Genomic DNA, 23414 nt, shown 5'->3' with positions numbered 1-23414 from the left:
TGTTTTTTGTACACTTCACAGACTGCAGAGTGGCTCAGCACCAGTCCCTCTATTATGGAGGAATGTGAACGACTTGTTTTGGAACCACATCAACTGAAGGTGCTACTTGACTTCCATCAGCAACAGTCAGAAAACACAAACCAATGTAAGTCATTTACAGCAGTTTTTGTAAAGGCAGTAAAAACCTTGGACAGCCTCAAATGTCAAACAGTTCTTGAAAGATGCAAGGTAAACTTTTCATAAAATATTTACTGAAGTTAAAAGTGGCTTTGACGTTGGAGTTTTTTGTACAGACACGTCAGTACAAAGCCAGTGGTGTTTAAGTGGTTAAACCCATCAGAATATAACTAAACTGGAATACGAAGAGATGTGTTGTTTTTGTTTTTCCTGCAATTTAATGACATTTTGAGCATACTGAACAAGAAGAATGCTTCTTATAATTGAATCAATCAAATCAAATCAAATGAAGCTTTATTGTCATTTTGATGTTGTCAAGATGAGAGAGCGTTTCTCTAGGGTCCAAAAACCAGATCCGCAGTTCAGTATTCTGACAGCTTGTGGAACGAAGCTGTTTATCAGTCTGGTGGTTCTGCCTTTGATGCCCTGAAAGTGTTTGCCTGATGGCAGCAGTTCAAACAGTTTATGGAGAGGATTCCCTGACAATGTTCAGTGCCCTGCTCCTGCAGCGGCTCTGGAAAAGTTTTTGAACATAGTGGAGGGAAACTCCGATGACCGTCTTAGCTCCCCTGACAGTCCTCTGCAGGGCTTTTCTGACTGACATACTGCAGCTGAAGTACCATGTTGTGATTCAGTATGTCAGGACACTCTTGACCACATCTCTATCGTCGAGCCTGTCCAGAAGAGAAGCCTCATCATCGTTGATCGTCTTGTAGTCTGTCAATCCTTGGACTCCCTGCCACATCCATCTGGTGTTTCCTGTGTCACAGAGTTTGGATTTTCTCTGCGTAGGTGCGCTTGTCAGCCTTGATCTCTTTTGAGAGCGTCGACTTGGCTGTGCGAAGAGCAGTTTGTCTCCCACCCTGAAGGCTGCGTTTCAGGCCGTCAGCAGTGAGCTGACAACAGTAGGATGTCTTTGTAACTTTGAGCAAATTGTACAATAAAATCTGAACGATAAAGTTGCTATAGCTGCATATAAAATAGTTAGCTCATAGAGTCCTCTGCTGCTAGCTCTTGCTATAGCTGTAACCTGTAGCTTGCTAGCTCGTATCTTTTGACATTTTTTGTACAAAAAATGTTGCTTCTCCTCTCTGAGTGTTCAAAACGATGTTTGTTTTTTCTCACAGCCTTCTCTCAAGCACAGAATATGTTTTTACCTGCGCTGTCTCTTCAGTCCAAAGCAAACTGGAAGCAGCTTGCTTCAGAGCAACAAGAAATGTTAACAGATGATGAAAGGCAGTTTGACTACAGTGAAGATGAAGAGCCAGTGGAGGAAAACCAAAGTAACAATGAACCAACTGTGGAGGAAGACCTGACATTAAAAGATGAACAAAGGGATGGCATGACAACTGCAAATGCCCCAAGTATGCAAACATCCAGTTTTTGACACTGTTAAAAATAACTGCTTCCCACTGAATTCCATATTCACACGTCTGTTTATTTGTTTAAGCATCTGCTGTAATATTACTCAGACGGATTTCACAGATGTAAAGAATGGTGGGGTAGTCAGTACTTGAATAAATAGATGCAAATACATTAAAAACCTTCATTTTGATAGCATTTTTTGAACTAAATCTCCTGCTCTTCTCTTTCAGATTCAAATCACGCCCCTTTACACCTTCAGAGCTGCTCACTGTGTCCGTACTCTGACAACAAAGCGTCAGAACTCCTGAATCACATCAGAAAGGAGCATCTGATCCAGGAGGCCATCGATCTTTTCTCTATAGAACCTGGAGAAGACGTCCTTCAGAAAGTCAACACTGAGACTCTCAGGAGCGCAACGAACACTTGTGAGTATTGTGGGAAAGTCTTCGAGGACGTGACATCCCTGAACACACACATTAAAACACACATTCCACCATTTCACTGCGACAAGTGTGACAAGAAATACTCCTCCAAGACGTCGCTGACTGTGCACCAGCGGATTCACACGGGCGAACTTCCGTATCTGTGTTCGCACTGCGGCCGCGGCTTCAGATCTTTATCTGGCCTCGAGCTGCACGTTCGTACACACACTGGAGACCGGCGCTACAAATGTCACATTTGTGGAAAGACTTCAATCCAGCATCTGGCAAGACACATGCGCATGCACAGAGGAGAAAAGAACTATCTGTGTACTGAATGTGGAAAGACTTTTCTGTCCTCTGGGGAGTTAAGGCTGCACATAAGGTCCCACACTGGTGAGCGTCCTTACACATGCAAACACTGTGGGAAAGGTTTCATCGCAAAGTGCCATCTGATGATTCACATACGCCGTCATACAGGAGAGAGTCCGTACAGGTGTTCGCTGTGTCCAAAATCCTTTTGCACTTTGAGAGCACAGAAAAGACACACGATAATTCACTCGGACAAAAAGTCATTTCAGTGTTTAAAGTGTGGTAAAATATTCAGGCACGAGGAAACTTTTAAAATGCATACTGAGACACACAAATGATTTCATGTGAAACTAATTTAAAGTCATTCTGCAGCTGGATTCAAAAAATTCCCAGGACTGCTGACTTTGATCACTTCTGCCCTGCAGCTTCTTCACCTCATCTGTATATAATGTTCTCTGCAATTTTTGCACCGTGTTTTTTCTTATTTGTTCTTTCTTATTTGTTCTTGCACTGCCTTTATACTTTTGTACTTTTTCTTTTTGGAGCTGCTGTAACAGTGAACTTTTCCCACTGTGGGATCAATAAAGTTAATCTTTATCCTTCATGAGGTCAAGATAAAAATACATTTGCTAAATAAAAACACAACCTCACTAAAGAGGCTGTAATAACCTATTCTGCTTTTTCTGTTTCATTTATTGTGTTGTAGCTTTTTTGTGAATGTAAAAGGTCTGCAAAATAACGCCAAAGTCACGCTAGAAGGAGTTATTCTCTCCAACAGAAAACATTGCTCCAGTCCAGGTTTTCCTTCTTTTTCTTTTTTATGTCACCTTTTAGCACATTTGCAGAATACCTGCATACCGACTAGTTTGGCAAACAAAGAATAAGCAGCTACCTCTTAGCTCACCATCATTTCCTTCTCGGAGTTTCGACTCATCAGTCGGTTTTAGAGTCCGTGACTTGCATTAAGTCACTTTGTCGAACTAACTGACCAATCAGAGCAGACTGAGCTTTTTTTGGGTTTATTTCCACAGGTTTTGAGATAATTGTCACTGAGAGCTCAGAATGTTGCTTAGTGTTGGGGTTTAAGGCTGAGGGAGGAAGGGCCGGGATAGGAATGTAGTCGAGATGAATGAGAAATGGGCAGGACACCTTTGGACCAGAACATGTTTACTCGAAGTGTTACAAAATTGTGTGTACATATTTCATGACATGGTAAAAACTTAGCATTACACTCTGTGAAATACTTTTATACTAAAATAAATACATTTCATATTCTTTTTAAACATATGGCTTGTTGTTTTGTTTCACACATTGTAGATGTTATGGCAAATCATGATGCATTTGTGTGAATTTGGGTCCTGGGGAGACACCAGAAGTCACTTTTGTGTCTCAAGATAAGGTTTTGAAACCCAGGCCCTAATAAGGAAGTAAGATGTGAAAAGAATTGCTCTCTACACAGCAAAATATCGTCGTTTTCATGGGTTTGTTCCATTTATATGACAAAAACATCATTATGTTTTGCCAGCAAAGGACTGTCCAACCCGTTTGAATCTTGGATTTGCTTTCTGTATTGCTTCTCTTAGTCTTGGTTATTCAACTTTTCACTTTCCTCCCCGTCCAGCTGGATTTTAGCCAAGTAATATGCGTTACTGTCCCTTCTAGCATCACTTTTCAGAAGCCTCTTTAGCCACTCAGTCAGCTGTGATACTAGTAAAATAGTTACAATTGTGGTCAGCATAATGGCAGTACGAAAAGGGAACAAGCGATATCTGTGACCACCCTCCTGTATCTTGTCCCATGGCAGGGGCAGAATGTCAGGAAGACCTATCAAAGGTTCCCCGACCAGAGCTCTCAGCAGTAGTGCCAACACAAAGCCAGAGCAGGCTCCATACTGGTTCACCCACCGGGGTAAGAAGAAGATGCATATGACCTGGGGAGCCATCATTGAATACAAGACGTCTGCGCTGACCACCCAGAACAGGTGAACAGATGAAGTTGTCATAGCCAGGGCCATTCCCATCAGTCCACAAAGGAGCACTGACACTTTAACCACCACAAGGATAGTTTTTTTCTGATGCCTGAAATCAAAGGAATAATGTCATAAGGTTGTGTTAAACCAAAGTGTATCATATTGGAAATGATGAGAACCCAAATACTGCACACATACTGATCATTTATAAACGTATGACTCACTTGTTTATAAATGATGTTCTTGAAGATATTTCGGCTTAATTGGGAAGCAGAAGACAAAAATGCAGTCTGCAGATGACATCACGGATGCAGCGAGTGATCCTATACCGGCCACTGAGATGTAGAAAGGGCAGAGATGCTCAAGGGCAATTGTCAAGATCATGCCAGCTTTGCCTTGTTCATATGGGCTGGGTGAGCCGTACGTGGTCTGGTTTAAGCATTATTGCTGCCTCCTGTCCATCTCTCGCTCCATTTTCCCATCACTCAACAAGACTTCGAGGTACTTGAACTCCATGGCTTGGGGAAGCAACTGTGTGTGCTGAAGGTCACGGTCTGAGGAAGCCAACAGAACCGATCATCTGCAAAAAGCAGAGACGTGATCCTGAGGTCCCCAATCTGGATACCCTCCTCACCTCACTGCGCCTTCAGATCCTGTCCATGAACACCAAAAACAGGATCAGAGACAAGGGGCAGCCCTGGTGGAGTCCAACACCCACTGGAAACGTGTCAGACTTTGTGCAGAGTATGCAGACGCAGCTCTCACTTTGGTTTTACAGGGACCGATTGACTCATATCAGCGAGCCCAGTGCCCCATACTCCCTCAGTACCCGCCACAGAGCCCCTCAGGGAACAAGGTCATAGGACTTCTCCAGATCCACAAAGCACATGTGGACCGGCAGGTCGAACAGCATCTGCATTGCTCCTCCTGAATCCAAAGTTCGACAATCGGTCAGAGCCTCCCTTCCAGCACCCTAAAGTAAGCAAAGTCATTGTAGGTAATCAGAAGTAAACTGTGAATGTCATCTTCAAACTCCATTCCTTTCTGGCCAATAGTTTTCAAGACATTACTCTGAAAAATCACATTGTGCCACCAGATGTAAAGTCAAGAGATAACCACATTTAGTGTGTTTTTATCCTCTGGTGACTGAATATTTGTACAAAATAGGTATTGAGAGAGCATGTAGTATGTATAGGCTGGGCTGCAGCAAATTCTGACAAAAAACAGTTACATCAAGCCAAGGAACATGAAGCTAAGCTGGATGACATCAGTATAGATCAGAGTACAGTCCTCCCATTAATGTGTAAAGGACGGCCACAGATGAGATGAGATTCCCTTTTCTGCCAATCTGCCAAGCTGGTTCTACAGCCAGAGCCCAACTTAGCACCAGTTGTTTGTATTTCCACCAACTTAGCACTGGCTCCAGGCTTCATAAACTGCTTCTGAGCAAACACCAACTCCTTGCAGGGCCAGAGTTTAGAACAGAGTACATCACGGACTGGGGGCGGAGTTACGGTGACCAACAATCTGCGGCGGAAACACAGAACCGCCATTTTTAAAAGAAACAGCGGTGGAGCAGCATTTAGTGTTTTTGCGCAGTGTAGCAAAATGGAGAACAGAAAAATTCAACAGTGGTCAGAGGAGGAGACTCAGTGCTTCCTGACACTGTGGTCTTCGACTGAGGTTCAGGAAAAGTTAGAGGGAGCCACTCGAACCAAACCAGTGTTCCAAAAGATCCAGCGGGCGATGGCTGCTGCCGGGTACGACCGGAGCCTTAACCAACTCATCAACAAACTGAAGAAACTCAAAGGGGAATACAGGGACCAAAGACGGGGTCTGAGACGCAGCGGCAGTGGTCGGCCGAAAAGGAGTCCCTATTTTGACCTGCTGCATTCAGTGCTTGGAGACACACCGGTGAAACAAGGAAGGTGGTCTCTGAAGTCCTCCACAGCCCTGCTGGAATCGATGGTCGAAGGGTCCCCAGTGCAGACCCCGGATCCTGGTAAGTTTTATTTCTCAAACACCCTGCTGTTAGCCTGCCATGAACACGTTCGCTACAAAAGCTCCACATCAAAGTTATGAACGCTATGCCAGCTAACGTGGTCCAGGCACAGTAGCAGTGATCAGAGGTTGTTGACTATTGTTTGCGTGTAAGTTAGTCGCTGCGAAGCTAACACTCAATAAAACAAGGCCTTGTGAAACTCGAGAAAGCAGCAGCAATATTTCATTACAAGACCCGTATTCAAAAGCTCCCACGTTGTTACATAGTGGAGCATTTAATCATATTACTGAACTATATGGTTATCATTGAAATAAACTGAAATTATAATTCATGTGTTGATTGTTTTGTTTTTTTTTTATCATTGATACAAGTCTAAAAACGGATTCAAATGATAAAATTAACAGTGAAGTAACGAGTATTTGTAATGTGCAGCTATTTTAATAATTTCAGGGTGAAATGCTGATTGTTGTGTGGTTTTTCAGGCTTGCAGGGTGGGAATTCAATTCATTGATACACAGGTTTTTTTGTTGGTTTTTAGTTGTTGCTCAAATAAAATAAGACATCTAGCACTGTTGAACATTATGAGAGGTATTTTTTGTCACGCTTCCTAACATTGTACGGACAACGAATAATCAACCTTCATCAGTACATGTGGCAAAACCCATTAATCTGTACACTTGGTTTCCAGCTGGACCCCAATACTGTTTCATCTGTTTCACATTTCTGTACCTGTCCATATCCTCTCAATATATATTTTCCTAAAACGTGTATAGTCTATAGATACAAATGTGAAAGAAACAGTTTCATTACTGTTGATGATTACTGATGTGCATTGCTTACAATATCAGTGTACGAACCCCTGAATTGAAATGAAACACAATGCAACGGAAGTAGTCATCACGAGAGCAACATAACACAAACATGCATAAATAAAAGATGCACAGTCTGGCTGGGGTCTGCATGGACCTTAAATTATTTTTCTATATATACACCACAAAACTGTTTGCAATCAAATAAGCTTTGGTGTATGTGATGGTAGCTATGTGGGTAACAACCACCTAAAGGGACTGAAAAGTCAAACTTGTACTTAAAAAATATTACAAGTTATGTACCCCTGGGGTTCGCATGAACCCTCGGTTTGGGAGACGCCAGTGTTTACAAATAGTGACGTCACGAAGTCACGTGATTACAGCGCTGGTTGGCAAGAGGAACCAGAGGAACAATGGCTGATGATAGCAATGCGAACTATCCTTTCGTGAAATTGTCCGATTATGCTCAATCCTTATCACCTGAGGCCCGACAAATATACGTGAGTAAGCTGAGACATCAGGGAAACAGTAAAACCTTGCCAGATCCCTACAATTTGAAGACTGGGTGGGTTGACGATCCTTCATTGTGGCCGGACATTTCCTTCACCGACATTTATTTTTAATTGATTGACACCGTTGGGCAGTTCACCCACCCAAAAATATATAATTATGAATTAAAAATAATATATCTTCTGTTAATCTTCAACAAGATGTCAAAGAAACGTCAAGAAGTTGCTGTATTTTTTGTCTCCAGTATGGCTTCTATGTAACAGTAACAGACGCACAGCATTGGTGATCGAAAATAGGACAATTCTAAATAACGATCGCTAGACGCATACAGAAACAAATATGGTTACAAATAGGAGGCTGCTGGCTTAAGGAGATGTTATTGAATATGACAATTCTAAAAAACGATCGCTAGACGCATACAGAAACAAATATGGTTACAAATAGGAGGCTGCTGGCTTAAGGAGATGTTATTGAATATGCTTCATTTGACTTTAGTACACTTTCATCGCCTAAAAAGCGATCGGTAACACATGACAACACTGAACCAAACCGAAAGTGTAGAGATCGCTTCACCCGAAGGATGCGACACTAAATCAATATCTTTTGGTAAATACGCTCAAAGTTAGACATACTAAACATGCTAAACTGTTGAATAGTTTACCTGAAGAAAAGTGGGAGCCACAAACACGATCTCTGCTGCTTACTGGGGTACAATTTTTCCTGTTGATGGCTGAAGCCACCGCCATCTTCTCTCTCCTGACATCGGTATTCGGTGAAATTTCAAGCCTGATCCCTTCTCAAAACGCTTCGTACAACCAACAACTACACACGCTATTACCACTGTGGTAAATACATGTGCAATTTCATTCATGAAAAGCGATAACTTTACGTATTTGTTTCAAACCCGATACCGTTCTCGTAGCAAGCCGTTATGTTACTGCCGGTTCTTGCCAACCAGTAGCAGTCTTGTACCACGTGACCATAGCAAATGACGACACGCTGGCGTCTCCCATACTGATGAGGGTTAATGATGGTCCCTTTGCAAGCTCTGCAGTATAAAAATCTATTTACCATTAGCAGTGTTCTATTCATATGATCTGAAAGGTACTTTTATTTCAAGCACAGGCACTACTAGTAGTGAATTCTAAAACACTGCAGTCTCTCAAAAGCAATTAATAACGTTTTTTTAGATAAATGCATAAATCAGTGTTTTTCTTGGCTCAGAAACAGCCATGGCAGTAAGCAATATGAGTCCGCCTTCAGCAAAGGCAGTGAGTCTGTTTTACATTATCTGACAGAAATCGATGCCTTTTCCTTTATCTGGCCATAATATACGCTAAAATGTGAAAACCCAATTAACAAACTGATTAAAACATTGAATTACTTTTTCTATTATTATCAATTCTTATTAATGTATTGCTTTTCTCGTTTAACACTAGCAGAATCCTCTTCAGGGGGACGCCAAAGATTTCTCTGCAGGAGAAACTCTGGTATGAGCGAAATTAGATAAATTGATCACAGGCTCAATGCTATTCAGAATAAATAAGGGTAAGAATCTTCAGGAATATCTATCTCATGATTCAATTTCGACTTGATTTTTGATTAAGAACTATTTTGGATTTTTGAGTGCCATATTGCTGACCTGAATTCGAGAAATTATGTGAGTATTTATGAATCAATTCAGACTTGTACAAGATAAGAATACAGGCTCATATACATAAACTTTTTCTGCGCTTGTCCCTAAGAAAAGGTGTACTTAAGGTGTCAGTAAAACATCATGTTTAATGTTAATTCACTTCACTCAAGTAAATATTTCAAATCCACTTTTTAATTTGCAATGTTGATTGAAATTATGTTATGTTTTTTTTTTTTTTTTCCACAGATACACGCTTGTGTTCTTGGTCAGATACAGAGGTCGAGGTGTTGTTGACGCTTTGGGCAAGTCCCGAAGTTCAACAAGAGCTTGTCTTCAACATGAGAAATAAGAAAGTTTACATTGACCTCAGTTCCAAACTGAGATCACTTGGATTTAACAAAGAACCAAAGCAGTGCAGGGAGAAAATTAAAAAACTGAAGCAGTTCTACAAGAGGATCAAGAACGGTGATCATGTGGGTGGGAGTAGCAGTGTCTGGTTTTCCATTATGGATGAAGTCCTCAGTTCCCAGACTGCAGCAGTGACACATTCAGAAACAGCAGATTCTTCCTCCACAGAGTCCTCTCTACCCACTCAGTCAGTTCCTGTGGATGTCAACACGGATGGTGAGTGGAATCTGAACTAGAAACCAAATAAATGCAGATTTGTTTTTGTCACCAGCTAAAGAGTTTTCTTTTTCTTCACACATTCATTTCATTTATGCCATTTTGAAAAAGCTACAGCAAGTCAAGTAGAGGACGTATCAGCAGCAGAAAGTGGAACATTCTCCCATGGATTGGGCACAAAATGCAGTGCATGAAGTTCTGCTTATGTCAGCTTCATTATCCCTTTGTTTTGTTTTTAATGTGTTTTCACAGATGAATCCCAGTGGCTGCCAGATGAAATCCAAGTGCTCATGACCCTCTGGTCACAACCAAACATTCAGAAACGGCTTCTCACCTCAACAGACAAGAATGAAGTTTTCACATATCTCAGCAGTGAACTGGCTTTAGTGGGATTTACCAAGACACCACATCAGTGCAGTCTGAAAGTGAATAACCTGAAAGAGGAGTACAAAAGAATCAAACAGCTGGGACTATTTGAAGATGTTCAAGGCAACTGGTTTATTATTTTGGACGGTGTCCTCTACCCTGATGGAGAGAAGTGGAAAGAAATGGATTCATCTATGGTGCTGACAGAAGCTAAATCACCAGAAGACAAGTGTGTGAATGGTATGTTGTCTTAATCTTAACAACATGTCGAGCTGAATCTTCAAGAGGTGTCACTTTACTTATTTTCTTCCTTTTCTTGAACCAGATACAAAGCAAGATGTTTGGACGTCAGATGAAGTGAAAGTGCTGCTCACTAGATGGGCAGAAGAGAGCGTCCAGGAGCAGCTCAGATCCACTAAGAGAAATGAGAGAGTGTTTGCTCAGCTGAGCTCAGAACTCGCCACTCATGGCTTTGATAAGACCACCAGCCAGTGCAGGTCAAAAATACATCTGCTGAAACAAAGGTACAAAAGGATTAAGGAGCAGAAAGACTCTAAAAAGCAACAAAGCAGATGGTTTTCAATCATGGATAAAGTCCTTGGCAGCCGCAAGTCAAAGGTTGTAGCAGCTGAAGGCACAGGTCTGGACCGTCCATCTCTACAGGCATCACAGCCACACATACCTGAAACAGCAGAAGGTAAAGTAAGCGCTTGATTTTTTTCACTTTCCAGCAGCCTGCTACAGTAACTGAATCATGGTGCTTTAGGAAATATGAGATGTGGGACTCCAGACAGGCTCAGCTGGACTTCACTGTTGTTTTTGTGGTTATTGGAGCAAAGATGACAGTATAGCTTTTCCGTGAATGTCATTGTATTTTGAAAATACATGCACATTTATTTGACTGATTTCAATTGTTAATTCAAGCTTTCTAATCTCATTTGCAGGTTGCCATTTGTCCATCTCCTCATTGTGTCTTCTGGTTCCACACTTGCGTCTGATGAGTGCCTTTGCCTGGCAGGTGGTCCAGTGTCGTAATGTGGCACATTATGGAAAGGTGGAGGAGCTGGTGAGGTTGGTGACGGAGTTAGTTCCAGAGCTTCTGACTCCCAGAGAGAAAGTACAGCTCCTGCTCAGACTACGAGCAAGGGTGAGATGTTTTCAAGAATCAGTGGATTTTATGTTGATGTAGAAAATAAGAGGAAAAATAATCCTTAAGATGTAGATGGTAACAAAAACAAAGCAAAATGTGTGTTTCAGCTTGTGCTGGAGTTGTGTCTGAGTGAGAGCACAGCCAACCTGCTGAATATCCAGCCCCACCTGAAGGTCATTGAAGACCTCACAATAAGCTGCTGCTCTGATCAGGAGGTACGTCATTCAAATACTGAGTTAAAAGCAACTTTCAACTGAAATATCCTGCACTCAATAGGATTTAATATTTCTAAGTGGGTTTTTGAATTTGATGCACACATTTTTGCAATAATTGAATTATTGTTTCTGGACCAACGTTATCTTCTCTGTTTTTGATCCATTGATAGGAGTTGGAGGAGTTGGAAAAATCAAAGTCGAACTTTGTGGAAGTCGTTCATACTTTGCTCGAAGACGTGGATGAGAGAAAGATATTTTTTAAGGTCAGACCCTCTGAACAGAGCTACGGTAATTCAGATGTTTTGGAGAGCAGACTGCTGTATCAGTAGCAACATGGGATTTATCACTGTATTAATCCTTTGTCTTGTGTACGGATGTAATGTTCCACCTTCATCTTTTTTCCAGGAAGTCTTTCCCATCCACTATGGCCAACAATATGAAGTCACATTAAACACATTGGTATGGAAATTTATCTCCAGACTGGACAATCTATTGCCCATCCCTGATATTAAGCAGGTAAGTTACAAGATATTGTTCAATCATAAGCTAACGTGTCCACTAGATGCATTTTTCCCCACATGTTAAACACGCTGTATCTGAAAATCACCAGCTTGGTGGGCGCTCACTAGTGGGTCACTGTGTAGTCACATGACAGTGCTTTCAGCTTGAGAGTCCAACAGATGCATCGTACCATCATGGCAGCTCGGCACAAACTTTGTCTTTCATTACGAAAACACTGAGCGAAAAGTATTTCTGAAAACATTTGAAATGTGAAATAAGCTGTGCAGTTGCTGAATCTGTCCTCTTTTTAGTTCAGTGACGGCTAATTTAGACATTTGGCCAAAATTTCGCAATGTGTCAGACCCCTGCACGCCTGCATCGAATTTGCATAAAGTTGAAGTTGAGTCTGCTTTATACAAATGAGCTGCAGCCCCCTCCATGGACACGCACCGCAACCAGACCAGCATGCAACACGGTGCGTTTCACATAGACAATGAATGGGATCCGGGAAATTGCGGAATCTAATAGACACGTACCTTTAATCAGAGACCTCAATTTAATATTACTTAAAATGTATCAAGCTGATGGATCCCATCATCAGTGTGCTGTGTCCATAAATGTAAGTTTGAATCTCGCTTTATGTGACTCAACAAGATACTGATTTTTTGTTTTCTTGTCGTTCCACTACATGTTCATTAATGTGTTTTTTGTACACTTCACAGACTGCAGAGTGGCTCAGCACCAGTCCCTCTATTATGGAGGAATGTGAACGACTTGTTTTGGAACCACATCAGCTGAAGGCGCTACTTCACTTCCATCAGCAACAGTCAGGAACCACAAACAGGAGTAAGTCATGTATGACAGTGTTGTTTTTTGCAGTAAAGACACTGGATCACCTAAAATGTCAAGCAGTTCTGAAAAGATGCGATATAAACATTTCACAGAATATTTCCTGAGGTTTGAAGTGACTGTGGTGTTGGAGTTTTTAGCACAGACACACGTCAGTACAAAGCCAATACAACTAAACTGGAATGCCAAGAGATGTGTTGTTTTTGTTTTTCCTGCATTGTAATGACATTTTGAGCATGCTGAACAAGAAAAATGCTTTTTATAGTACATTCAAAGACAATATTTATGTCACAAATCTTAACAGCACATATCTAGTTGCAGGTTTTGGACAACAGGAGGATGTTTTAGTAACATTGTTCAGATTGTACAATAAAATCTGAACGATAAAGTTGCTATAGCTGCATACAATATAGTAAGCTCATAGAGTCCTCTGCTGCTAGCTCTTGCTATAGCTGTAACCTTTAGCTTGCTAGCTCGTATCTTTTGACATTTTTGTACAAAAAATGTTGCTTCTCCTCTCTGAGTGTTCAAAACGATGTTTGTTTTTTCTCACAGCCTTCTCTCAAGCACAGAATATGTTTTTACCTGCGCTGTCTCTTCAGTCCAAAGCAAACTGGAAGCAGCTTGCTTCAGAGCAACAAGAAATGTTAACAGATGATGAAGGGCAGTTTGACTACAGTGAAGATGAAGAGCCAGTGGAGGAAAACCAAAGTAACAATGAACCAACTGTGGAGGAAGACCTGACATTAAAAGATGAACAAAGGGATGGCATGACAACTGCAAATGCCCCAAGTATGCAAACATCCAGTTTTTGACACTGTTAAAAATAACTGCTTCCCACTGAATTCCATATTCACACGTCTGTTTATTTGTTTAAGCATCTGCTGTAATATTACTCAGACTGATTTCACAGATGTAAAGAATGGTGGGTAGTCAGTACTTGAATAAATCGATGCAAATACATTAAAAACCTTCATTTTGATAGCATTTTTTGAACTAAATCTCCTGCTCTTCTCTTTCAGATTTAAATCACGCCCCTTTACACCTTCAGAGCTGCTCACTGTGTCCGTACTCTGACAACAAAGCGTCAGAACTCCTGAATCACATCAGAAAGGAGCATCTGATCCAGGAGGCCATCGATCTTTTCTCTATAGAACCTGGAGAAGACGTTCTTCAGAAAGTCAACACTGAGACTCTCAGGAGCGCAACGAACACTTGTGAGTATTGTGGGAAAGTCTTCGAGGATGTGACATCCCTGAACACACACATTAAAACACACATTCCACCATTTCACTGCGACAAGTGTGACAAGAAATACTCCTCAAAGGACGCGCTGACTGTGCACCAGCGGATTCACACGGGCGAACTTCCGTATCTGTGTTCGCACTGCGGCCGCGGCTTCAGGTCTTTATCTGGCCTTGAGCTGCACGTTCGTACACACACTGGAGACCGGCGCTACAAATGTCACATTTGTGGAAAGACTTCAATCCAGCATCTGGCAAGACACATGCGCATGCACAGAGGAGAAAAGAACTATCTGTGTACTGAATGTGGAAAGACTTTTCTGTCCTCTGGGGAGTTAAGGCTGCACATAAGGTCCCACACTGGTGAGCGTCCTTACACATGCAAACACTGTGGGAAAGGTTTCATCACAAAGTGCCATCTGATGATTCACATACGCCGTCATACAGGAGAGAGTCCGTACAGGTGTTCGCTGTGTCCAAAATCCTTTTGCACTTTGAGAGCACAGAAAAGACACACGATGATTCACTCGGACAAAAAGTCATTTCAGTGTTTAAAGTGTGGTAAAATATTCAGGCACGAGGAAACTTTTAAAATGCATACTGAGACACACAAATGATTTCATGTGAAACTAATTTAAAGTCATTCTGCAGCTGGATTCAAAAAAATTCCCAGGACTGCTGACTTTGATCACTTCTATTCTTCCATCATACTACATTGGAGAAGAATGGACTTTTGTTGATGCTACTCACAATCCTGAAAACTTGATTAACAGTTTGCATCTGAACTACTCTTTACCAAAGAAATAGTCCCTTTTACTTATTAACCCACCCTGTGAGACGTTGAACCTCGTTTCACTTTGATTGCTCACCAGAATGTTCAGACTGAGGACTAATGTTGTAAAACATCACTGCCTGTAATATTTAGTAATTCTGCTGCATGAAAATGACTCAACAGTGAGAACCATCTTTTCTCGGCCTGAACATTCAGCCTTAATGTCTTGACTTGTGAATGTATAATTTTTAGACAGAAAAAAAATGATTGAATTGTACCAATTACAGATGAAAGGGGACACTCGCCCAATTTTTTTTGTATCAGTTTTTGTCAAACTTTGAGCCAAAAACATCTCAGCCTTTTGCTGCACAGTCGTTGCTTCTTCTATGGCAGCATATTACTGGCACACTTTTCATGCAGTGCCCTAAAACTGTCTTTTTTTCAAACTTGAGGATCCAAAATGGCTGATAGGTAGTCTTTTTACTGGGCTCCCTAGACCTCTAAGTGTGATGGCAAGTGGCTTCTGTGATTTCCTCACCATCAGTTGTGTTTATGTGGGAATACACTCAGTAATGAAAGCTTTAATCTACTGATGGCCAAGCAGTTCCTGGGTGTTTATTTTAAATTTTTGTTTATTTTTACTTACTATAAGCTCAGTATTCACTGCAGTATAAAGTTTTGGGCCTCTGTGAAAACAACCAGACTTTGACAAAAATGTCTTTCTTACATCGTGACAAAGTTATAAGCCCAAGAATCATAAAAAAAAAAAGTTGACTTCCTTTCATAATTTCTTTTCTTTTTTTTCTTCTTTTTTTCAAAAATTGAATAAATCTGAAGAAGAGCTGACTGTACATGTTACAGATATTCTACATTTTTGATTTGATTCTATGTTGTCCATGTAAACATGGCCTGCAGTTCTGCCAACAACTAAAAATACTTTTTTCATGGTTGTGTTGACTTCTTGATTTTCTGCAGAATCTATTTTAGTTCTGGCAAATTTTCTGTCACCTGCAGAATGAAGTGATTCTGCTGAAATATTATTTTATATTTAGGCTGGTAAATTTGGCCAAGGTTTTTGATGGAAAAATTGGTCAAGGATCATTAGAAAGTTTAAAGTCAAGTAACATTTTTCTGATTTTACTATATTTGGCTCTGATAAATTGTGTCTTTTTGGCTTTTTTATGCTTTTCAAACCCCTCTGGTCGGTTTTGAGGTTTAGATGGTGAAAATGAAGAAAGTGTGTCCCTGATGGGGAGACAGTCAACTATTTGAGGCTTGAGAGACAGGATTTTGACATTGAAAAAATAAGTCACTTGTGTGTTTGTCAATGTTTGAGTTCTTTGTTTCTTGAGCCTGTGAGTTGGTGATTAGAGTGTTGCTAGTGAGCTTACTGGAACATTACTGGTCAGTTGACATTCTGTCCCCGACTCACCCCAGTATAGTTTAGGCAGCAAAATATGTTTATTCTACACTGTTTGAATCAAAATGGTGCTAAGTGTTGGGGTTTAAGGCTGAGGGAAAAAGGGTCAGGATAAGAATGTAGTCGAGACAAATGAGAAATGGACAGGACACCTTTGGACCAGAACATGTTTACTTAAAGAGTTACAAAATTGTTTGTACATATTTCATGATGTGGTAACAAATTTAATGTTACACTCAGCGTTTTACATTTGTACTGACATAAATACATTTATATTCTTTTTAAATATATGGCTTGTTGTTGTCTTTATAAGTACATCACACATTGTAGATTTTATGGCATATCATGATGCATTTTTGTGAATTTAGGTCCTGGGGGGACACCAGAAGTCTCTCTTGTGTCTCGAGTTGATAAGATTTCGAAACCCAGGCCCTAATAAAGTAAGACATATGAAGAAATGTTCTCTACACAGCAAAATATCATTGTTTTCATGAGTTTGTTCCATTTATATAATAAAAACATCATTATGTTTTGCCAGTAAAGGAATGTCTGACCCGTTTGAATCTTGGATTTGCTTTCTGTATTGCTTCTCTTAGTCCTGGTTATTCAGCTTTTCGTTTTCCTCCCCGTCCAGCTGGATTTTAGCCAAGTAATATGCGTTACTGTCCCTTCTAGCATCACTTTTCAGAAGCCTCTTTAGCCACTCAGTCAGCTGTGATACTAGTAAAATAGTTACAGTTGTGGTCAGCATAATGGCAGTACGAAAAGGGAACAAGCGATATCTGTGACCACCCTCCTGTATCTTGTCCCATGGCAGGGGCAGAATGTCAGGAAGACCTATCAAAGGTTCCCCGACCAGAGCTCTCAGCAGTAGTGCCAACACAAAGCCAGAGCAGGCTCCATACTGGTTCACCCACCGGGGTAAGAAGAAGATGCATATGACCTGGGGAGCCATCATTGAATACAAGACGTCTGCGCTGACCACCCAGAACAGGTGAACAGATGAAGTTGTCATAGCCAGGGCCATTCCCATCAGTCCACAAAGGAACACTGACACTTTAACCACCACAAGGATAGTTTTTTCTGATGCCTGAAATCAAAGGAATAATGTCATAAGGTTGTCTTAAACCAAAGTGTATCATATTGGAAATGATGAGAACCCAAATACTGCACACATTCTGATAATTTATAAATGTATGACTCACTTGTTTATAAATGATGTTCTTGAAGATATTTCGGCCTAGTTGGGAGGCAGAAGACAAAAGTGCAGAGTCTGTTGACGACATCACGGATGCAGCGAGTGATCCTATACCGACCACCGAGATGTAGAAAGGGCAGAGATGCTCAAGGGCAATTGGCAAGATCATGCCAGCTTTGCCTTGTTCATATGGGCTGGGTGAGCCGTACGTGGTCTCATTCCAATCTAGTGGGCATTAGGCACAGTAATTAAAGAACATCAGAGTCACAGTGACACGAGTTAAACATAGATGTTTCATAAGTTCCACAACCTTTTAGTTTTTATCTGCACAATTCTAACATAGTAGACTCTCTTCAGTTGCTAACAGAGGGTCCTACTGGTAGAAAAGTAAAGCTTATTCCAAGACTGACAAACAGTGAAGACAATAGGAAGATAGATTAAATTGGATACTGGTAGATGCTGCCACTGCTCCAATGATGAGTGATGGGATGCCAAGGATTGGGCATAGAACCGCTCCAGCATAGCAGGTCATCTTAGCTTGGGCGTCAGTGGCTGTGGACAGGACTCTCTGGTAGAAAGCCTGGTAGCAGATCCCTCCGATGCCCTTTGAAATGAATTTTGGTCTTATGCCATCACAGTATATTTGATTCACAATGTTATTAATATGTGTTTGCAGACTGTTACCAGTAGCAGTATGTCATCTATCCAGCAGCCTGCATCTTCAGGCTCCAGCTTGCCGAGCCAGTTCTCCTGGTGCACATTGGTCACTGCAGCGACAGTGAAGTTGGCAGCATGGGGACTCGTCAGGATAAACGGTACACAAAGCCACTGAAATAAACAGGAAACAGTATATCAGTCCTGCTTAGCTCTGTGGATTAAACACTGTAGATCCACTAGCCACCCTGTCAGAGACGGAGGGGAATGCCGTCATGTTTCCACTGATGAAGGCACTAAAAACAGAGCTACAGCATCAACAAAGTCACTCTAGTTCATCAGAATTAAACCACGACTGTCATCACACACTCCATTTCAATCCAGCCAATAGTTTCCAAGACATTACCCTGAAAAAAATCATATTGTGCCACCAAGTATAAAGTCAAGAGATAACCAAATGTTGTGCGTTTTAGCCTCTGGTGACAAAATAATTGTTGAGGGAACATGCAGTATATGCACTATGCCACTGGGCTGCAGCACATTTTGTGGCAAAAAAAAAAAATTATACCAAGCCAATGAGCATGAAGCTCAGCTGGATGACATCAGTGTAGGCCACAGAGTACAGTCCTCCCATTAATGTGTAAAGGATCGCCACAGATGCAGAGATTCCCACAGCCAGGGAGGAGGAGATATCCATGACCACGCTGACTGTCCCACCTGAAACCACAAACATATCTTTAGAGTGAGGCGTACACATCTCTAAAACTGATGTCAGGATGTAATTCTTTTCGCAATTTTCACCGTAACTTTAAAATGATCATTGTAGCACCTTGTAGGTCAGTGCAGTTTTTGTTTCTGACTTACCTAGTGCACCAAGAATGCACGCTACCCACAAGATATCTCCCATTAGGGCAGGAATGAAGAGAACAGCACCTACAGTGTTGCCATATTTCTCTTGAAACGGGTCCATGAGGGTAACGTAGTTCTTTGAGCGTATGGGTTTGATGAAGAAGAGTCCACCTGAAGACACACAGATGCAAACATTTTAACTCTGCTATGTGAAGCCCTCAACCAGAACTTTTGAAGGACACTTAAAGATAGTAACAAACATTCTATAGTACATGAACGTGTGTTGATTTTTCTGGAATAATTACTTGTGATTGGTACAGTTCCATTTTGTACCATCATGTTACATTTGAAAATTAACATTTCACTTCACTCACCCAAAACCAGGTTCATTGCAAAGGCAAAAGGTCCGATGGCCCACACCAAGCCCTTTGTTGGATTATAGACCACTTCAGCATTACCCAAAATATAGCCTCCTCCCACCCACGTGGCTGCAAAACATCAGGACACATAGAACCAGTGAGAAACTAAACTAATAACATCAACTCCACTGATTTGTAGAATTATGTACTTGAGAGTCCAAAACTTTTTATCTGCACAGTTCACTGATTTTATCACTTGAGCTTTGATAGGACTCTAAATTACAGCCATTTATCAACAGTGCTCATTAATAATGTTGTTATTGTCATCACTGTTGTTATTTTACCTGTCATAGTGAATATGCTGACCCATATGTTCAGGTTTCGCCCTCCCACCATTGCGACTTCGCTGCGGCTCCCAGGACTCTTGTTCTCTTCATGTCTGGCCTTCTTGGAGGCCCAGATACCTGTTCCCAGTATGATCAAGTAAAACACTCCCATGGACAGCAGCCCGAGCCAGTTTGCCGCCATCTTCAGAGTCTGTGGTGATGGGACACCATGGAGAAAAGACACATCCCTTTCTTTAGTAGGTAATGTGAACAGTCAGTCTAACTCACATTTCACTTTGAAGAAAATATGGTTTTAGGATTCACAGCTAGCGAAAAGTATTTGCCAATATTAGAACATAATGTGTGCATGGACAGATAGAAAAATGGATGTTGTCATATGTTTTTCAGTCTTTCAATTTGTTACGAACTTCTTCGGGTTTACACAGAGACACAGGAACATTTTATGAGATTCAAACTGTACTTTTCCACTGCATGTACACTACCGGCCGAAAGTTTTAGAACGCTCCAGTTTTTTCAGTTTAGAAACCAAAATGTATTCTAAACTTTTAACTCATCAAAATAGCCACCTTTGGCAGATAGCTGAACACACTCATGGCATTTTTCACAATGGAAACCAAATATTCTTCAGAGTTCTTCCAGCTCTGTTGAAGAAGTTCCCATCAATGTGTGGCACTTGTAGATTGCTTTACTTACTGCTAACAATTTAGTAACACTGGAAGTTTTTAAAGTACTGCCTACCGCAGCTTTCACTTAAGGTCCAGTGGAAGAAAACTAGACTGCTGGGAACAAGATCATAAAACATGACATTTTATAAGAAAGGAGAAATAAAATATACCAAAGTATTTTAGAAAATACAAGGCACCTGTTGGGTACAGTACTGAAAGACTTTAGATTAAAAAGATGAGACCAGCAAGTCTAAAAGGATTTTGTTTTCGCTCAATGTTGTTTTCACTTTAGGCACCACAACTGTTTGGTTATTTTTAGGAAAAGGACAGCTGGAAAGCAATACAGTAACATATAAAGGCATGTTCATTAGAAATATATTGTGACAGGTTACAAACAACCATCAACTGGGATAAAAATATAATCAAAATGTTATTAAGGATGCGGTTTACTTGTCTGAAAAAAATAAGATAAAATAATATTCAGGCCTCATGTACACACACAAAGGGCTAACGTTGTGCAACTTGATATTAGAATGTTCAGGATATATTAATTACAGTGTTTACTAATAATTTAATTCTTGTTCAGTGTTACTTTACATGCACCGCTGCTGCTCACGCGCCACTTCTCCCCATGAACATGTTAGTTTCCACTGTTTGCTGTATGTCAACTACGACCCATTATCTGTTTTAGTGGGAAGTTCTAACGTGATTCTATGCAGATTTAGCAGCAAAAAATAAAGAAATAAAATGTATTTATTAGTTTAACAATAAATACAAGCTACAAGTTGAACATTCTGCAACAAATTGAATCTTTAAAAATGTAGACTTTCATCAAATCTACAGAAGATTTTCCATTCATACAGCTGCTTTTGCATTGCTGCAGCTTGGGTTTATTTACAGACCAGCACAGACCTGAACTTCTGCCAAGAAACCTAAAATAAACACAGCAAATACTACAGTTAAACTTGCTACAAAAAACAACACTCGTAGAGAAACCCTGATACTTTTCTTTGACTACAGGATTAAAAGAAAACTGAAATATGTGCTTTGTCTGTTTTGTAATTACCTGTGTTGTCCTTTGAAAATGTTGAGGAGGTACCAGCTGTAGAGAGCTTCAAAGCGGCCGATCACTACAGTGAGGAGGAGGAGGAGGCACGATGAAGGTCCTGAGAGTAATGAAGACTGGGTGTAGTTTTAACCCTTTTTGCTCAGCGTGTAACCGACACCTGCAAACACCTGACACCTGTTTTCACTGCCTCCATTGCTTCCTGATTCCAAGCAGCGTGACTCGTTTATCACACCGGTGCATCCAAACCGTCGTTTTATCATCAGATGACCACTTAGAAAAGAACCAACAACGTCACAAGTTTCAGCAGAACTTCCGATCCTTCGGGTCAGAGATGTTGTCCAGCTGTTAACCAGGCTGCTGCACACAAACTAGTTCTGAAGCGGTTGTTGGTTAATAAATATGTACCTTCACTAAACTTAACTGTTGGGCAGCAAACTGAACTAAGTGAAAAAGGAAACTTTTTATATTTTACCTGTTTAGAAGGAAAAGTAAAAGATGAAACCAGTTGACATATCTCAGTTTAAGCTTAGATTTGTATTACAAATGCTAAATATTTTAAATAACATTTGAAAAAATTAACAACATACTAAAAATTAAAGGTATATATTGTACACAAGTATAACCACAAGATAGGAAAAAACGGGATGCAAACATGTCTGTTATTGCTAATTTACAGCTTTTGTTAATTGGCAGACAACAAAAACAAAAGCATGTTAAATTGAAAACAAAGCAAAGACAATATACCTTATGCAGATCAGTTTGCCTTAAGACCACAAATTAGACTTTGTTAATCAATATTATTAATCAAATCACTCAAAATAGACTGCAATAACTCTAAACAACATATTTCTTGTGTGTGTGCGCATAAAAATAAACCAATAGTTTTAAAAAATATCAATAGCTCCTTTAAAATACTATTTTTTCGAAGTCATGTTTGCTTGTGATGCTGCAGTTGCTTCCTATTTACATAAACGATTGCTCTCGATTGGACAGCTTTGCTAAAAACAGATTCACACAAGCCGAATAAATGGAGTTTTTATGTGTTTTTTTTATTGGTAATTTTGATATTTTAGAATGTTTTTAGCAAAGTTATGAGTCAATCCGTGAGCTTTAATCAGTGCTGGTCTAGAACAAACGGGAGGTGCTGTATGTGGTCCAACAGTTTGGTCAATATTTGAATTTTCTGCACAAAATTGCTTTTGCATTCACCGTGTGGGCGCGGCTGTAGGGATGGGAATGTCTGGCGATGGGTCAGTTAGACTAAAATATCTAAAATATCTCAACAAAATACCAATGGATTGTCATGGAATTCTGTGCACATGTTCACCGTTTCTATAGGCTTAATATCCCTGATTTTGGTGATGTTTCTTGAGCTCCACCATAAGGTTAATACATCTGACTTTTAATGAAATATCCCTTCTGCCTATGGAATAAATTACCTTGGAAATTGCTGCAGGAATCTCTATCGACTTTTTAATACCTTTTTCTATTCTCTTTGTGTTAATCTTTCTCTGAATAATCATCAGATTAAAATGTAAGTTTATCTAATATTTGGTTTATGACCAAACACAATAAAGGACATAAACATCCCCCTACTTTCTGTTTACTTCTAATAAGTAAGTGTGCCAAAAACATGCTAATTAAATAATCACTAGCGAGAATGTAGATGCTTGATGCTGTTTAAATTGCGACTGCTGCTTACAAAGTTCTGAGTATCTGATGTTAAGTTAAAGGTGTGCACACAGCCACTGTCTAAGCAAAACATGTGGCATCACTTTAGCGGCAATTTAAGTAAAACCCAGATTAAAATACTCTGAACCTGCACTAAGAGCCTGAAGTGAGATCAGCCATCTGTGACCTTCAGCAACAGAAGTCATTAAAAGAGCTGACGGTAGCATGTCAGGTATCTTAGTAACCACTACTGACTTGTAAC

At 40.5% G+C, this 23414-nt stretch overlaps 2 protein-coding genes across 24 annotated transcripts in view; one reads left to right on the top strand and one right to left on the bottom strand.

Annotated features, from left to right (window-relative positions):
- The window catches only part of LOC110967438 (zinc finger protein 197-like), a 41073-nt gene that overhangs the window by 9292 nt on the left and 8367 nt on the right, over positions 1–23414 (top strand). For 2 of the 23 annotated variants that reach the window (XM_051947383.1, XM_051947923.1), the window contains exons 10-12: positions 22–145; positions 1305–1541; positions 1773–3556. In XM_051947383.1, coding sequence (XP_051803343.1) covers positions 22–145; positions 1305–1541; positions 1773–2611 — 1200 coding nt within the window. In that variant the 3' untranslated portion in view covers positions 2612–3556. The other 21 variants (XM_051947765.1, XM_051947723.1, XM_051947759.1 and 18 more) reach the window with 21 other exon arrangements.
- Positions 16930–21569, bottom strand: LOC110967437 (high affinity choline transporter 1-like). The gene is made up of 9 exons (XM_051948237.1): positions 21479–21569; positions 19745–19937; positions 19416–19529; positions 19057–19212; positions 18761–18909; positions 18223–18366; positions 17989–18142; positions 17546–17763; positions 16930–17430 (listed from the first exon to the last, which is right to left on the bottom strand). The coding sequence occupies exons 2-9, from the start codon at positions 19926–19928 to the stop codon at positions 16933–16935; spliced, it is 1617 nt and encodes a 538-aa protein (XP_051804197.1). The 5' UTR covers positions 19929–19937; positions 21479–21569; the 3' UTR covers positions 16930–16932.

The sequence above is a fragment of the Acanthochromis polyacanthus genome, chromosome 1, assembly GCF_021347895.1.
Source record: "Acanthochromis polyacanthus isolate Apoly-LR-REF ecotype Palm Island chromosome 1, KAUST_Apoly_ChrSc, whole genome shotgun sequence".
Lineage (NCBI taxonomy): Eukaryota > Metazoa > Chordata > Actinopteri > Pomacentridae > Acanthochromis > Acanthochromis polyacanthus.
Note: the sequence above shows the minus strand (reverse complement) of the source record. Positions and strands in the feature narration are given on the sequence as shown.

What these genes read in the sequence shown, in the direction of transcription:
- LOC110967437 (XM_051948237.1), bottom strand. Translation starts at nt 19,928, where the DNA reads ATGGCGGCAAACTGGCTCGGGCTGCTGTCCATGGGAGTGTTTTACTTG. An exon ending in GTGCATTCTTGGTGCACTAG is followed by an intron (nt 18,910 to 19,056) that starts GTAAGTCAGAAA and finishes TTGTGGTTTCAG; the next exon opens with GTGGGACAGTCAGCGTGGTC. An exon ending in TAGATGACATACTGCTACTG is followed by an intron (nt 18,143 to 18,222) that starts GTAACAGTCTGC and finishes TTCATTTCAAAG; the next exon opens with GGCATCGGAGGGATCTGCTA.